The following is a 17,565-nucleotide window of genomic DNA, read 5'->3' as shown; positions in this document are numbered from 1 at the left end:
AAATGAGTCCCCTTTTTCTCCTCATACTTTAGGAAATGAGTCCCTTTTTCTCCTCATACTTTACGAAATGAGTCCCCCTTTTCTCATACTTTAGGAAATGAGTCCCCTTTTTTCCCTTCCTCAAATACTTTTAGGAAAAGGATTTCCCTTTTTCTCCCAAAATACGAGGAAATACCCCTTTTTCCCCCTTTTCCTCATCAGACTTTAGGCAAATGAGTCCCTTTTTCCTCCTATACTTTTTAGGGAAATGAGTCCGCTTTTTCCCCCTTTTCCTCAATACTTTAGGAAGGAGGTCCCCTATTTCTCCTCAATGACTTAAGGAAATGGACCCCTTTTTCTCCATCATAACTTTAGGAAATGAAGTCCCCTTTTTCTGCCGCATACTTTCAGGAAATGAGTAACCTTTTCTCCTCATACCCTTTAGGAAATTGATCCCTTTCTCCTTCATACTTAGGAAATGAGTCCTTTTTCCCTTTTTTTCATACTTTTTATGAAATGGTCCCTTTTTCTCTTCATACTTTAAGGAAAATGGAGTCCGTTTTCTCCTCATTCCCCCCTTTAGGAAATGATCCCCCTTTTTCTCCTCATACTTTAAGGAAAATTGAGTCCCCTTTTTTCTCCTCATACTTTGTTTACAAATGAGTCCCCCTTTTTTTCTCCAGCATACTTTCAGGAAAATGAGTCCCCTTTTTCTCCTCATACTTTATGGAAATGAGGTCCCCTTTTTCCTCCTCATTACTTTAAGGAAATGAGTTCCCCTTTTTTTCTCATCATACTTTAGGAAATGATCCCTTTTCTCCGCATACTTGAGGAAATGAGTCCCCTTTTTCTCCCTATACTTTAGGAAATGAGCTAACCCCTTTTTCTCCTCATACTTTAGGAAATGGAGTCCCTTTTTCCTCCTCATACTCTTTAGGAAACTTGAGTCCCTTCCCCCTTTTTTCTCCTCATACTTTAGGAAAATGAGTCCCCTTTTTCTCCTTCATACTTTAGGAAATGGATCCCTTTTTCCCTTTTTTCACTCCATACTTTTAGGAAATGATCCCCCTTTTCTTGATTAAACTTTTAAGGAATCGATCCCTTTTTCTCCTCATACTTAAGGAAATTGAGTCCCCTTTTTCTCCCTCATACTTTAAGGAAATGACCCAATTAAGTTTCCCCTTTTTTTCCTCCATACCTTTAGGAAATGAGTCCCCTTTTTTCTTCAGGAACTTAAGGAAAATGGATCCCTTTTTTCTCCTCAATACTTTTAGGAAATGAGTCCCCTTTTTCTCCTCATAACTTTCAGGCAAAATGAGTCCCCTTTTTCCTCCATCATTACTTTAGTGGAAATAGAGTCCCTTTTTGCTTTCACTCCTTATACTTTAGGTACAAATGAAGTCCCCTTTTTTCCTCCTCATAACTTCAGGAAATGAGTTTCCCCTTTTTCTCCTCATACGTTTAGGAAATTGAGTTCCCCCTTTTTCCTCCTCATACTTTTAGCAAAGGAAGTCCCTTTTTCCCTTTTTCCTCCATCTTTAGAAATGAGTCCCTTTTTCCTTCCTTCAACTTTTAGGAAAATGAGTCGCTTTTTCTCTCCTACTTTAAGGAAAGGAGTTTTTTCCCCTTTTTTCCTCCTCATTTTTCAACTTAGGAAATGATCCCCTTTTTTCTCCTCATAATTTAAGGAAAGAGTCCCCTTTTTCTCCTCATACTTTTTTTAAAAAGGAAAAAAAATTTGAAAAAAAAAAGTCCCCTGGTTTCCCCTTTTTCCTCATACTTTTAGGAAATGAGTTCCCCTTTTTCCCTCCTCATACTTTAGAAATGAGTCCCCTTTTTCTCCTCATACTTTATGAAATGAGTTCCTTTTTCCTCCGCATACTTTAGGAATGAGTCCCTTTTTCCTCCCTTTTTCATTTACTTTAGGAAAAAATTTTCCCTTTTTTTCTCGCCTTCCAGAAACTTTAGGAAATTAGTTCCCACCCTTTTTCTCCTCATACTTTTAGGGCAAATGAGTCCCCCTTTTTCTCCTCAATTACTTTTAGGTAAATGGAGCTACCCCTTTTTTTTCTCCTTCATACTTAGGAAACAAGTCCCCTTTTCCTTTTTTCCTCATACTTAAGGAAATTTTTTGAGTCCCACCTTTTTTCTTCATCAAGAACTTTAGGAAACGATTCCACCTTTTTCCTTGGCTATACTTTAGGAAAAAGAGTAACCCTTTTTTTTTTCTCCTCATAACTTTAGGAAATGAGTCCGCCCCTTTTTTCGCCTCATCAACACCTTTTAGGAAATAGAGTCCCCCTATTTTCTCCTCCATACTTTATGGAAAATGAGTCCCTTTTTCTCCTTCATACTTTTACAAATGGAGTCCCTTTTTCCACTCCATAACGACCAAAGGACACGTTAGGGGGGGACTTTAGGGAAATGAGTCCCCTTTTTCTCCTTCATATCTTTAGGACAAAATGAGTCCCCCCCTTTTTTTCTTCTCCTTCATACTTTAGGTACAAATAAGAAAGTCCCCTTTTTTCCTCCCTCATACCTTTCAGGGAAATGAGTTCCCCCTTTTTTTCTCCTCATACTTTTGGAGGAAATGGACCCTTTTTTCCCCCTTTTCCAGAATACTTTTATGGAAATGAGTTCCCCTTTTTCTCCATTCATTACTTTTTTAAGGAAATGAGTCCCCTTTTCATCCTCATACTTAGGAAATGTGAGTCCCCTTTTTCGCCTTCATACTTGAGAATTTGAGTCCCCTTTTTCTCATTACTTTAGGAAATGAGGTCCCCTTTTCTTTTTCTCCTCATACTTTCAGGAAATGAGTCCCCCTTTTTCTCCATCAATTACTTCAGGAAATTGAGTCCCATTTTTCTCCTCATACTTTAGGAAATTGATAGTTCCCCCTTTTTCTCCTTAATTACTTTAGGAAATGAGTCCTTTTCTCCTTACTTTAGGAAAGAGGTCCCTTTTCTCCCATAACTTAGGAAATTAGTCCCCTTTTTCTCCTCATACTTTCAGGAAAAGAGCCCTTGTCTCCTCAGACCCTTTAGGGAAATGAGTTTTCCCTTTTTACCTCATATTTTAGGAAATGAGTCCCCTTTTCTCCTTCATACTTTAAGGAAACAAGAGTCCCTTTTTCTATCATACTTTAGGAAATGAGTCCCCTTTTTCTCCTCATACTTTAGGAAATGAGTACCCTTTTTCTCCTCATACTTTAGGAAATGAGTCCCTTTTTCTCCTCATACTTTAGGAAATGGAGTCCCCTTTTTCTCCTCACTTTAGGGAAATGAGTCCTTTTTCTCTCAATACTTTAGGAAATGAGTTCCCTTTTTCTCCTCAACTTTAGGAAATGGGGGGGGGAGGGTTTTTCCCCCCCCCCTTTTTCTCATACTTAGGAAATGAGTCCCCTTTTTTCTCTTCAATCTTTAGTACATAAGTCCCCTTTTTTCTCCTCATATTCAGGAAAATGAGTCCCCCTTTTTCTCCTCATACTTTAGGAAATGAGTCCCCTTTTTCTCCTCATACTTTAGGAAATGAGTCCCCTTTTTCTCCTCATACTTTAGGAAATGAGTCCCCTTTTCTCCTCATACTTTAGGAAATGAGTCCCTTTTTCTCCTCATACTTTAGGAAATGAGTCCCCTTTTTCTCCTCATACTTTAGGAAATGAGTCCCTTTTCTCTTCATACTCTAGGAAATGAGTCCCATTTTCTTCTCATACTTTAGGAAATGAGTCCCCTTTTCTTTTTCTCCTCATACTTTAGGAAATGAGTCCCCCCCCCCCCCCCCCACCCCCCCCGCCCCCCATACTTTAGTAAAGGAATTCTTCTTATAATTCACACTTTAGTAGCACCGTCGGGGAGGTAGTGCTTTCAGTACACCTCATGCAGTGCACCGTAGGCATTTTTAAGTTTCTTTGCAGCGTGCCTTCAACCCCTTGCTGTAACCCCTTTCGATCCTTTTTACTGTAGTACCTCCTCTCATAGTCTCTTTCTTCCATCTTACTTTTCTCAACCTTCTAACAATTGATTCATAGCGCAACCGCGAGGTATCCCTCCTGGTACACCTTCCGAACTTTTTTCTGTTAATTTCTGTTACGGCGCTGAATGACCTCATAGGTACCTGTGCTTGGCCTTTAGCCTAAATTCTATATTCAAATCAATTCAATTCAATTCATACTTTAGGAAATAAATCCCCTTTTTGACTCGTATTTAAGGAGATGAATCCCATTTTCGACTAGTACTTAAGGAAATAAATTTCCCTTTCGATTCATACTTCCCCTTTTTTACTCATGCTTTATGAAATGAATATCCTTTTTAAGCTTATTTTTCTATGGGTAATTACATGTTCACTTTCCGATCTGCATTCGCCTATTTCTTTTTATTCAATGACGACAAAAAAACATTTGCAAAAGTACGATTTCAAATATGAGCCTTTATTCCTACACTTACAAAAAGATTATATTTATGTGCACATTCACATTTACCTGAATACTTTATACATATAAAATACAAAGACGTCGAAGTTAAAGCAAATATCTATCTATCTATCTATATATATATATATATATATATATATAATATATATATATATATATAGATAGATAGATATAACACACTCCTTTTAATCTCTCCTCCGCATAAAAATGAGCCATTGTTTTCTATTCATCATCAAAGGAAGCAATATATTATAGTGCCGCATATCTGGTTGTAGATACAGCGCTGTACAATAAAGAAATAATATTACCCATGAAAATTAAAACGACGATTGAAAAGGGCTCTAAAACGACTGTATTTCGAATCCAAGATTAATAAAATAAATAAAAATTGCAATAAAATATATTTATAAATAAAGCACTGTAATGTAAGCACACCAAATAAAAATTCAATGAAAACAGTACATACGCTAAAAGACATAAAATAAACTACGTAAATTACATAGCTTCCAATGGAAATTCATTTTCCTTACTCCCGTCAACACTTTCCCGTTATCTTCCCCGTAAAAGAAAAAAAGGGTAAATTACGGCCATGTAAATAACGCAATAAAAATTCTAGTGTACGGATGGACCCCTACAATTCTTCCCGGCGGCGTGGAGGAGGAGGAGGAGGAGGAGGAGGAGGAGGAGGAAGAGGAGGAGGAAGGGGCTCCTGGTAAATAAATGTGTTTTATTGTCTGCGTGGATTCTGAACTGTCGACTCCATTATTTAGCAGAGAATAAATTAGGTCTGAATAAAACGAGTGAGCAAATGCCATAATAAAATGTAAAGAAAATAAAGTTATATAAAAGATATGAATACAAATAGAAGGGCAAAGTACACAGAGAATGTAAAAATATTTTATTGTTAGGACAAAATTGCCAAGTTTAAAATATCTCTAAAATACATGTAAGAATAAGTTACAATTTAAGATGTTCAAAATATGCGAATCAAAAGGGAATTTCTATTATAAAAAACACGTATGTTGAATTCAATAGACGAAAAATTTCTGACATAATGATCTGTCTCTATCTGCATGGAAATTAATTAAAACGTATTACAAAATAATTAGTATTCTGAGGTAAAACAATCCCAAGGAATCACCGGGAAAGACTACTAAACTGGAAAGCTAATATAAAGCAAAGGCCATATGGGAAGAATGAAGAAAATGGCATGAGAAACTGCTCGATTTCACCTTCAGACAAGAGAACTCATACCTGAAAAGAGGGAATGTTGGGTACTCCAAAAATACGCAAGGGGGAAATTTGTAATACGTGACAAAATATTCAAGCAATTGAATCAAAAGCTTTATCTACAATAGTACTTCCCAGAATTGTACAGTGAAGAACTAAATTAACTTTGGTAAGTTTGTTTTGTTTGTATGGTGTTTTTACGTCGCATGGAACTAGTTGTTATTCAGCAACGGGACCAACGGCTTTACGTGACTTCCGAACCACGTCGAGAGTGAACTTCTATAACCAGAAATACACATCTCTGACCCGTCAGTGGAATGCCCGAGGATCGAACTCGCGGCCACCGAGGTGACACGCCAACACCATACCAACCACGCCACTGAGGCGCTTAACTTTGGTAAGAAACCACTTCAGTTCTATTTCTGAAAATAGTACTTGCCATAATTATACAGTGGAAGAACTAAATCAAGTCCAGGGTGAGAAACTACTTCAGATCTGTTTCTGACAATATAGTACCACGTGAATTTTCCCAACTTTCTGTCTGGTTCTGTTGGTAACGGAGGCAAAAAATACACTACTGTGGACCTTTCTCGGGCCCTAGTCTAATATAGGACATCAGACGTGAGTCCCACTGGCCCTCTGCACTTACGGCCCCTCATGAATAATACCAAAGTTCCATGACACCAGAGGAATGATCTGATAATTGTTATGCATCGAATGTGGAAGTAAAAGGTGGTTGGGACACACGATCAATGTCATTCAGTTAATGCCTTTTAAATTACCCAATCAATACACTTGAAAGCATCAGCATGATCGGCACATTGAGGGTTTTTTATGCAAATATGGTTTAATTATCGCAATGAGAAATGAAGTATTTATGCGAACTTGAGTGGACTACTAACTGCCAATGGTTTGAAATGAGGTAGATTATTAAAAATTGTTAATTACTGAGATAATTGGGGGCCACTCGGTACCACAACTTTCCAATGCTTAAAGGTAGCCACGTTTTTCACATGGCGTATTTATTCGGAAGTTAAATTATAAGAAAAAAATAAATCGGCTTAGCGGATTAATACTTTTATGTGATTAATATTTTTCTTATAATTTACCACCATTTTCTAAAGGTAGCTTGAGGTCTCCGCTGTTCAATAATTGAAGGATTCTGAACAAAAAATCTGACATTCGCGGAAACGACGTCTGTGGAATAAAATGCATTACGGTAAAAGTAAAAATGAAAAAAATAAAAGAATACTAGCCTCGTTATATTTAATGAAGAAATATTAAAGGAATATTTAGGAAGAAAATATAAAACGATTAATTGAAATGTTATAGATATTATCCATGAAAGTTAATATAGACGATTAAGTAAGAAATTCATGACTAATCAAACTGGAAAATCGAAATAAATAAAAAAAAAAAAAAAAAAAAAAAACTAAAATAAGCACCCGTTCTATGTAACACAGTAACTTGAAAGCACACCGACATCTACACAAGTACGCGAACAGCCAAAACAAAAGTGGACCCAACTCCAAACACGGAGCAGAAACAAGCAGACCCATACACGAAAACATGCACGGGGGTCATGTTTACAATACGACCGAGCGAAACATTTTTCGAACACGTATTGGAAATGTGGTCCGTCAGGATATCTCGGGGTCTGTTTTCCCATGTCCTGTAAACTCGACATACCGCCATGTTATACACGGGAATTCATGAACCGTGTAATCTATTTTTATTTTCATACCAACTTTTCCTATTTTTCACCCTCAGTTCCTCCTCCCCTTTTCTATTTTCGACTACACGTATCTATCCCTTGTACTATAAACAACTTCGTTTCTTCTGCCGCGGCGGCCCTGCTTGTAATCCTTCTGTACTCAGATAGGAGTTCAACCATTTATTTCTATTATATTTGTTCTTCCGAGAGCAGCAATGTATGTATGTATGTATGTATGTATGTATGTATGTAGTATTTTGTATGTATGATGTATGTATGTATGTAGTATGTAGTATGTATGTATATAGACGTACATTATACATACATATTATTAACATATACATATAACAACATTAGAAAATAAAGATATATATATTATATAGATATAATATGTATATTATTATATATATATATATATATAGAGATATATAGATATATATAATTTTTCAACACCTCCACCTCCCAGAGGTTCTAAACTGGTGGCCCATGGTCCTCTAATCGACCACTTCTTTAGTGGTCCAAAAAGCGGAAACTAAATCTATTAATAAAGTAGAGGTTGAAGCATATATTCATTCACTGAATTGAATACAGTACGAAAAACTTCACAGAAACCATAGGTCATGCGTTATACTGCATTATTCTTACGAAATAAATTAGTGCTGTGAAACTGATGCAGTAGTCATTCACTGAAATTTCCACAGAAAAATGAGTTATCTAATTTTGAGATATTTACGTAACATTATATTTTCACCCTATATACCTTAAGCCACAATGTAAACTTTCAATCTTTTTATTTCTTAAAATTCCGTTTATACGAAGTATATTCTGACCAATATGGTAGTATACGTTAACAAATGTCAAGATAATTCGTTACTTAGGTCAACAGAGTCAAAATAAGTTCAGAGTCAAAATGAATTTTATTAGAGTGATATTAAATCCAACCTGTCGGCCACAGGGAAACTGTTATTAAAACTACTGCTCATTCTGCACGAGATTAAAATTCAACGCTAATAATTAGTTACTTGTGAAACTATACGCTGTACTATGTATCAGAAGAGGAGATGTCAAATTAAAGTTCGCCAAAAGATATTAAGTATTACATTCCCTACTTCAAGACTGGTCAGTCAGTCATGACAAGGATGTATGGTGTGAATTAGAAATTGTAATTAATTCTGGAGAGAGAGAGAGAGGAGAGAGAGAGAGAGAGAGAGAGAAGTGACGTCACAGTAAACACACTGGCCTTTTCAAAAGCAAAATAATCGCTATCTGATGAGTATTAAAAGGTCATGCATGTTGGAATTATTTGATCTTTCAGAACTCTGAATGTCACTTCGAGGCAGCTGAATATTCGCGGACTAATACATTTTGCTTTCATCGTTCAGTGAATAATGACGTAACGCTGAAAAAAGGTTGAAACAGCATACATCTTTTCCCTTAAGGAGGAGGAGGCTCCAAAAGCTAAAACCCTCAGGGGTTTTGTGCAAGTACCGCGGGGATGAGGTTGCGAGCCCTTTACCCTACCAAGAAGAGGTCCATTGGAGGACGAAACTGTTGGACATTTTCTGAGACATACAGTTTTCATTTTCCTATGTGGAATACAACTGAATTACTATATCTTCGTGCCTCAGAAGATTACCAGTAATATATATATATATATATATATATATATATATATATATATATATATATATATATATATGTATGTATGTATAACTGAATCACGAAAGTTAGGAATGGATAAATCCATAAATAAAGGTATATGCCACGAGGGAAAATAAACAACGGAGTATCCGCGAGATCTTTCGACGTTCAAACGTCCTTTACTTAGCTAAGTAAAGGACATTTGAACGCCGAAAAATCTCGCGGATACTCCGTTGTTTATCTTCCCTCTTGGCATATGCCTTTATATATTTATATATATATATATATATTATATATATATATATATATATATAAATATATTACATATATATATATATATATATTATTTATATATTTATACCTATACTTGAGGGACTGTGTCTTTTTAACATGGAGCCGTTCTCTATAAAAAGATGCCTTTGGGATAGCAGAAAAGTTATTAATAATCAATGAATAGTTGATGAGCACTCCATGCAGAAAAACTTCCACATCAACCCCTTCTACCTACTACATTTGACTTTCATTATTCAGTGAATACAGATTAAACGCTGAAAATAAGGCATCATAACAAGCATTAACTTCTAGATGGCTCTAAATGAACAAAAATAATAAATAAATAATGTATGTTTTCATATAAGCGTTATTTACGAGTACACATAGAAAGCTTACTAGAATTTTAAGAATTAAAATTCAACATGCAAAAAACGCGCCCAAGTTTCTTCGAGTTTTCTGCCCGGTGTTGGCCTAAGCCACGGCCCAGGAAACTCAGCCACGGTCCGTTGGTGGCCCATGTTGTTGGTATCTATAGAGCTACCAGAAAGACGATTAAGGCTAGCTTTAAATTTAAATAAAATAAAAACTTCCGAGGCAAGAGGCTGCAATTTAGTATGTTTGATGATTGGAGGGTGGATGATCAACATACCAAATTGCAGCCCTTTGGTCTCATTAGTTTATAAGATCTGAGGGCGGACGGACACACAAACTAGTTTTTAAGATCTGAGGGTGAACGGACAGACAAACTAGTTTTTAAGATCTGAGGGCGGACGGACAGACAAACCCGGCAAAATAGTGTTCATTTACATCAAAACTAAAAACAGCGAACTCACGGAATCCATATCGAGGACGTCACAGTAGCAGTAGATGACCTCCGGCGTCTGGATGTCGCACATGTTGAAATTGAGATCCACGGCCGACTGGTCGTGCAAGGGGGCCTCCGTGCTGGCGCCCTCCTTCTTCGCCTTCTTCTTCTTGCCCTCCGTGGCCACCACCACCATGCAGAACAGCACCTTCAGGTGGAAGAGGAGCTTCTCCGGCAGCATCTTGAAGGGTGATCTGGAAGGGCCAAATGGATGGGGTTAGATGAGGGTTTGTTGAGAATGTTCAAGAGTAAATCAGAAAGGATTAGGGTGAGGATTTATACGAAAGTTAAAGGATATATCAGAAAGGATTAAGGTGAGGATTTATGCAAAAGTTAAAGGAAACATCAGGAAGGATTAGGGTGAGGATTTATGCAAAAGTTAAAGGAAACATCAGAAAGGATTAGGGTGAGGATTTATGCAAAATTCAAGGATACATTACAAAGGATTAGGGTGGGGATTTATGCAAAAGTTGAAGGATACATTAGAAAGGATTAGTGTGATGATTTATGCAAATAAAGAATACATCAGAAAAGATCAGTGTGAGGATTTGTTACGAATGTTAAGGGATGCATAAAAAAAGTTTTAGTGTGAGAATTTGTTGCGAATTCAAAGGATACACCATGAAGGATTAGTGTGAGGATTTGCTCTGAATGTTAAAGGATACATCAGAAAAGATAAGGGTGAGGATTTGTTGCAAAAGTTAGAAGATTCACAAGAAAAGTATTAGGGTGAGGATTTGTTACGAATTGTTTAGGACATATCAGAGAGGATTTGTTACAAACATTGAAGAAAACAGAGATGATTAATGGGACGACTTGTTGGAGGAGTTTACTTCAGGTATACATCAGAAAGGATTTTGGGGTGAGGGTTTGTTGAGAATGTTGATGGCTATATCAGAAATATTTTAGAATATTTTAGAGCAGAAAGGATGTTTGAGGATGATGTGAAGGAGCAACTTAATGAAATTTTCTAGGCCAGGTTTCAAAGATGAAAAAAAAAAAAATGTTAAAACGAGCAGTTCCACATTATCAGGCCCAAGTTTGGAAAAAATGCTAGTGGGGAAAAACAGAGTAGCTCTCAATCTTGGTGAAAGAAATGATGCTAGATGCCTAAAGAACACAGCAGACGGGAAAGAATCTCAGAGACTGGTGGTGAAGGGATGCCAGGGAGTCGGTAAAACACAATGAAAGCAATAAGCTTCCTGGTTATATAGACAACATTGCAATTAAAAAGATCGAAACGAAATTTCAATACAATTCATATGGAATATAAAGGGCCGACCCATTTCCCGATTCTCTTTCGACTGTTGCCTTTTGTTTGTTTGTATTTGGAAGTGGCTCTGGCACTTCCAAGAAAACATAAGTAAATATTCGACCACAAGCCGTACAATTTGTTTTAGATGACAGATGATGCACGTGCCGAAGTTCCAGTAGCAAATATGTAGGAAAACCTATGCTGTTATGATAATATTATCATTATTAGGATGTACAGACATAACATTCCATAACCAAGAGAAAAAAAACACACACACACACAATGATGACAAAATTATAGGACTTATAGAAACGATTATCCACTAAATGGAACGCAAAAAAGTCAGCGTTGAAATTATAAGAAAAAGAAATCCAATAAAACGAAATACATACGCTTTTTTGAGAAAAAAGCAAAGGAAGAGGAAACCAAAAAAAAAAAAAAAAAAAAAAAATCAATCCACAAATAAAATCAAAGATGATTCTACCATCGCTACTTTTACACCATCAAGCTACATCAAGTAAGAAAGTTAACTCCTCGCCTAGATCAGCCAAAGATCAGCACTATTGATAACATAAGTTAAATCTATCTCAGTTTAACCAGACCACTGAGCTGATTAACAGCTCTCCTAGGACTGGTCCGAAGGATTAGATTTTTATTTACGTGGCCTAGGAACCAATTGGTTACTTAGCGACGAGACCTACGGTTTATTGTGATGATCCGAACCACATTATATCGATAAATCAACTTCTAATCACCAGAAATAAATTCCTTTGATTCCCTGTTGGCGGCAGGCGGGAACGAACTCTTGCTACCAGATAATGACAACATAAAGCTGAGAGCAATATAAAGTACGAAAGTAAAATATCTCAAGAGATCAAACAGATAAAAATAAGTGAAATTCCCGAAATGCAATTATATAGAGCCTTTGAAAGAAAAGAAGATATTCAAGAAATTAACGAATGTAAAGAGGGTGATAACACTCACATAGCTAATCCCCACTTACAATACAAATAAGAACAAAAAGCCATACAAGACTACTTTAAGCTTAAGAGCAACAACAACTAAAATAAAATAAACTAAAATAAAATACGGAACGCTAACTGAAAATGAGAGTAACTTTAACCCATCCGCTAAAAAAAAAAAGAAAAAAAAAAAAAAAAAAAAATCTCAAAAAACCGTTTTATATCTCCAGCCTCCAAGCGAATATGCATAACGCTAAAAGCAATCTAAAGGTATATAAGGAAAAAGAAAAAAAAAATCCTCATCTGAAGAGATCATCTTTCTGCCACTTTCAGATCTTTTCAGAGGAACTTGACGAGCTAATTTGGCCTCTAATGAGCGCCGTGTAAAGCCCATTACTCCTTCAATTCGCCTTCTGCTCAGTATGGCCATGGAATAAAAAGGGGATGGATGGAACGATGATAAGCCGTTTTAAATTTGCATATCTTGATCTATACGGAGAGAGAGAGAGAGAGAGAGAGAGAGAGAGAGAGAGAGAGAGAGAGAGAGAGAAAAAAAAATATTTTCAGTCTGTTCAACATGATCACGAAATAAAAGATAATACGTGCAACGTAACAAACTGAACTTAGTATATTGTGTGTGTGTGTGTGTGTGTGTGAGAGAGAGAGAGAGAGAGAGAGAGAGAGAGAGAGAGAGAATAATTTCAGTCTGTTTAAATTGATCACGAAATAAAAGGTCCATGATAATAAAACAAATTTAAGAAACTGAACTTAGTATATCGTTAGAGAGAGAGAGAGAGAGAGAGAGAGAGAGAGAGAGAGAGAGAGAGAGAGAGAGAGAGAGAGAGAGAGAGAGAGAGAGAGAGAGAGAGAGATAACATTTACAGTCTGTTCAACATGATGACGACATAAAAGGGACATGATAATAAAAGAAAACGTAAGAAACTCGAACTATTTTACGATATTGTTAGGGCTTCTCTTTGTAAAAACAATGGAGAGAGAGAGAGAGAGAGAGAGAGAGAGAGAGAGAGAGAGAGAGAGAGAGAGAGAGAGAGAAAAAAAGTTGATTGCTTAACGCGTTTTGTTATTTTCAGTCAATACAGCTTTTAATTTTGCCCACTGTCTATCTAATTACCTATCAATTTATCTATCTATCCCAATTTAACGCCATAAAATTATACGTAGTAAAAGAGGTGCGTTTTCACTTTTTTATTCTTTTTACTCATTTTCTTTCATCGTCACACTGTTTCACCGACCTGCAGCTTTTTTTTTTTTCTTTCTTTCTTTTTTTAACTTCTAATGCACAATTTACGCTTCAAGTCGAAGGTCTGTATGTCGTCATAGCGTGACGAAAGATCGGCTCTTTCGTGAGTGAACCGAGAAAAAAGGCAAGAAGATGTAGCAGCAACTCCAAAAAAGTCAGCTAACTACCCGAGCCAAACGCCGCTTCACATGGTAACAAATCTTTTAGAACTGCTATAAACAATAATATCTTGGTAGGTGTGAATGAAATTTAATTTTTTTTTTACAAAATAGCTTTCAAAGAATTTCATGTGAGTATACATACATACATGAACACATGTATAATTATAACGGATCAGTACATTATCAAAATGGTGAGTTTAATGTAAATATCCACGATACTAGATATATAATATATTATTATATATATATAAATATATATATATATATATATATATATATATATATATATATATATATATATATATAAATAATATTATATATAATATTATATATATATATATATATATATATATATACTATATATTATAGAGAGAGAGAGAGAAGAGAGAGAGAGAGAGAGAGAGAAATGCCTGGATGTGGCTTTTGAATATTGTACGAGTGTTCTCCAGAAATGTCAGATCGGGTAGAGCAGCAAAATTTTTGATTTCGCACCAAAACTCTGAGTCATCTTCTTTGAATCCCGAAGAGTAGTCAGAGGAGAAGACTGCTGCTCGAAGAAAAGTTTAAATGCCAGAGAGAGAGAGAGAGAGAGAGAGAGAGAGAGAGAGAGAGAGAGAGCACTTACTATCCACGGGCCGAATTATTGACGTATTCAAATTGCCGGCTGGCGGTTTTTCGCTTCCCCACCACGACATCCGAACGCGCCTTTTGAGCCTCTTGCGAAGAGAACGAAATGCTTTTCATTTCTAACCAGCGACACGCAAATGCCTCAGTGAAAACCCCCTAATCATCACTTCAGTTTGGGAAACGTCGGGCCAATAATTGCACGATATTCCCGCCGCAGTGTCGCACTGAGGATGCAACAACGGCAAGGAGTTAAAAAAAAAGAAAAAAGACAGGAAATAAGACGGAAAACGAAAGGAGCACGAGAGATAATAGTGTGGTGTGAGGGAAGGTGTAGGTACATACCCAGGAGGCTCAAGGGAGCTTTCCTTTTCAGTGGCAACATTCTCGATTGAATGGAAATCCGTATTCGAGTGGCGCAATCCTTTGATCGCTTTTCCTCTCTTTATGACGAAACTTTACCATCACATTCGAATACTTTTCCTTTCGGGAAACCTCCACCTCCCTTTCTCTCTCTCTCTCTCTCTCTCTCTCTCTCTCTCTCTCTCTCTCTCCTTTCCTCACTTCTCAGAACTTTCCTTTTACTACACGAGCCATAATGTCTTTTCGGTGATTCCGTATTATAACCTCTCTCTCTCTCTCTCTCTCTCTCTCTCTCTCTCTCTCTCTCTCTCTCTCTCTCTTTATGAACTTTCCTTTCATCGTACCAACTATCATCTCCTTTCGGCTCTACCTTCTCAATTCCGACTCAACCCCAATTATTTTTTCCTCACTGACCTCATTACTTGACATCTTCCCACTCACCGACCATTTCCTTCTCTTTTTTCCATTGTCGCTTTCGCTTTTATTCCGTCGCCATGGTGAATAATGAAGAGATCGGGAAGGGATTTTACATCCAGCCACAAAGGAATAACAACTGACATCAGAACTCATAAAACCTACGCGGCCCTTTTTGGCCCGAACGAATTATTTCCCTCCGCCGACAGAAGACGCGCGCCCTTCAAAAACGGACATCTGAAGGAGTGGGAGAAGGAGGGAAGCCCTTTTCGACAGAGTTGGACCGCCGACATTGGATTTAAGGTTAGGTTTTATCACTCTGACCGGTCAATTTTTAAAATTTATTCCTCGGAATTTCAATCCTGCTGCGCTGGTTTGAACGTTAGGTGAGCAGTTAAAATCATTTTTGTTTCATAACAAAACTACGGATGGCATATTAGGCGAGGCTACAAATACTAAAAATATATCATCGTGAAAATAGAAAAAAAATAAAAAATGAGTAGTTGTGTCATCAAACGATGCCAAAAAAAAAAAAAATGGTTTGTTCAGCGAGACCACATACTACAGTGGACAGCTCCTTAAAATTACACCATTATTACAGTGGATGGTCTTACGTGTCAAAGATGAGACCCTAAAAGAGGTATTACCTAATTTCATCTCAAATAAAACAAAACTTTCACTCACAAAAGGCCGCTCAAATAAATAACCAATCAAGCAATAAAATCCAAAATAAGAAAGAAACAAATAAAGAGAGGAATGAAGAATATCAGGTAAAAGAAAAAAGCAAGCCATCAACGAGATATGCAGAGTGCCAGCAAAAAAATTTCAATGCATCAGCTCCAAGATTCTACTCAAGAGATAACAACTGTTTTTATTATGCAAGGGGATATTGCAGATATGGAGAAAATTGCAGATTCAGACACAAAATGAATAATTATGATGAAGGAAGAACAAATATTATGGAAAAGTTGGATTTTTTAATGTCAGAATTTCTGGAAATGAAAAAAAGAACACATACCAGAACAGGAAAGAGACATGGGAAAATCCTTATTATTACCAATATTAAATGAAGGAGAAAACACGCAAACCATCATAGTGATGAATGCGCAGGGTTTAGTTACGAGTAACTCAAAAAGAAAAATAGAGTACTTAGAAGAACTAACCCAAATTGAAGAAAATAGATATAATGAATATAAGTGAAAACCTGGTATCCCAAGAGACTGGGATGATGATCAAATAAAAAGGGTTTCAAACTTATAGATCAGATAGAAAAAATAGGAATCAAGGGGGAACCGCAATATATGGGAAAGACAAAAAAAAAAAAACAAGGAAAAATATATGAGAAATATAGTAACTCAGAATGTGAACTAATAGCGGTAGAATTTGAATCTGAAAAATTAATGAACATAGTAATATATAGACCTCCTAATACTAAAAGAGTTGACTTAATAATAGAAAAATTGGATGATATATGTAGAAATCACAAGGACTGGACTATTCCTCCTATCTGGAGACTTCAACTTTCCTTTCGTAGACTGGAAAGAACGAATAGGAGATTGTGGATGTTACTTATACATATAAAAAAGAGATTAAAAGTAGTGCAGAAGATAAGAGGCAATTCGAAAAGCTATTAGATAGCTACTAGAATACAACATTCAACAAATAAATCACCTGCCAACAAGAAAAGGAAAATACTTTAGACCTAGTATTTGTGAACGAGATGAATTATGTTAAAGAAATAATAGTTTATAATGCGAGTATTTCAGACCATAATGTCATAGATAAAATTAACGAGGCACATTCCAAAGCAAGTTGAAAACAGAGATAAGCAAGAAATGAAAAAAGTGGGAAGGATATGGAAAATACAACTTCTACAGTAAAAATATAAAATGGTCAGAAATAAATGAAGAATTAAACAAAGATTGGGATAATATTTTCGTAAGTGATGACATAAAGGTAAATACGGAGATATTATATATTAGAGAAAATAGTGGATAAATATATACCGAAGAAGAAAAGTAAACATCAGTCATGCATACCAAGAGACAGAAGGATCTTGTTCCAGAAAATCAGAAAGTGGAAAAAAGGTCTAGCAAAAAAAAAAATGCATGGAAAGTTATAGACTAAAAAGTAAGATAGAAAATGCAGACAAAAGATATACAATCAAAAGAAAATGAAAAAACGGTACTTGGAAGAAAAAACCCTATTAAATATCAAGCAAAATCCCAAACTATTATACTCATATGGCGAAGAAGATGAATAAAAGAAGAATAGAAATAGGCCCTCTAAGAATTGAAGGGAGATTAACAATGAAATGAAAAAAAGGAAATTTGCAACATACTGGCAGAACGTATAAAGAGAGAATTTCACCCCTAGAATAGATAATGAAGATAA

The 17,565-nt window shown here is 36.2% G+C and overlaps 1 protein-coding gene across 3 annotated transcripts in view; it reads right to left on the bottom strand.

Annotated features, from left to right (window-relative positions):
• LOC135204088 (connectin-like) overlaps positions 1-17,565 on the bottom strand; it is a 622,057-nt gene that overhangs the window by 158,766 nt on the left and 445,726 nt on the right. For all 3 annotated transcript variants that reach the window (XM_064234090.1, XM_064234089.1, XM_064234091.1), the window contains exon 2: positions 10,100-10,325. In XM_064234090.1, coding sequence (XP_064090160.1) covers positions 10,100-10,312 — 213 coding nt within the window. In that variant the 5' untranslated portion in view covers positions 10,313-10,325. The remainder of the gene's footprint in view (positions 1-10,099; positions 10,326-17,565) is intronic.

The sequence above is a fragment of the Macrobrachium nipponense genome, chromosome 44 (genome assembly GCF_015104395.2).
Source record: "Macrobrachium nipponense isolate FS-2020 chromosome 44, ASM1510439v2, whole genome shotgun sequence".
NCBI classification, from domain to species: Eukaryota; Metazoa; Arthropoda; class Malacostraca; order Decapoda; family Palaemonidae; genus Macrobrachium; species Macrobrachium nipponense.
Note: the sequence above shows the minus strand (reverse complement) of the source record. Positions and strands in the feature narration are given on the sequence as shown.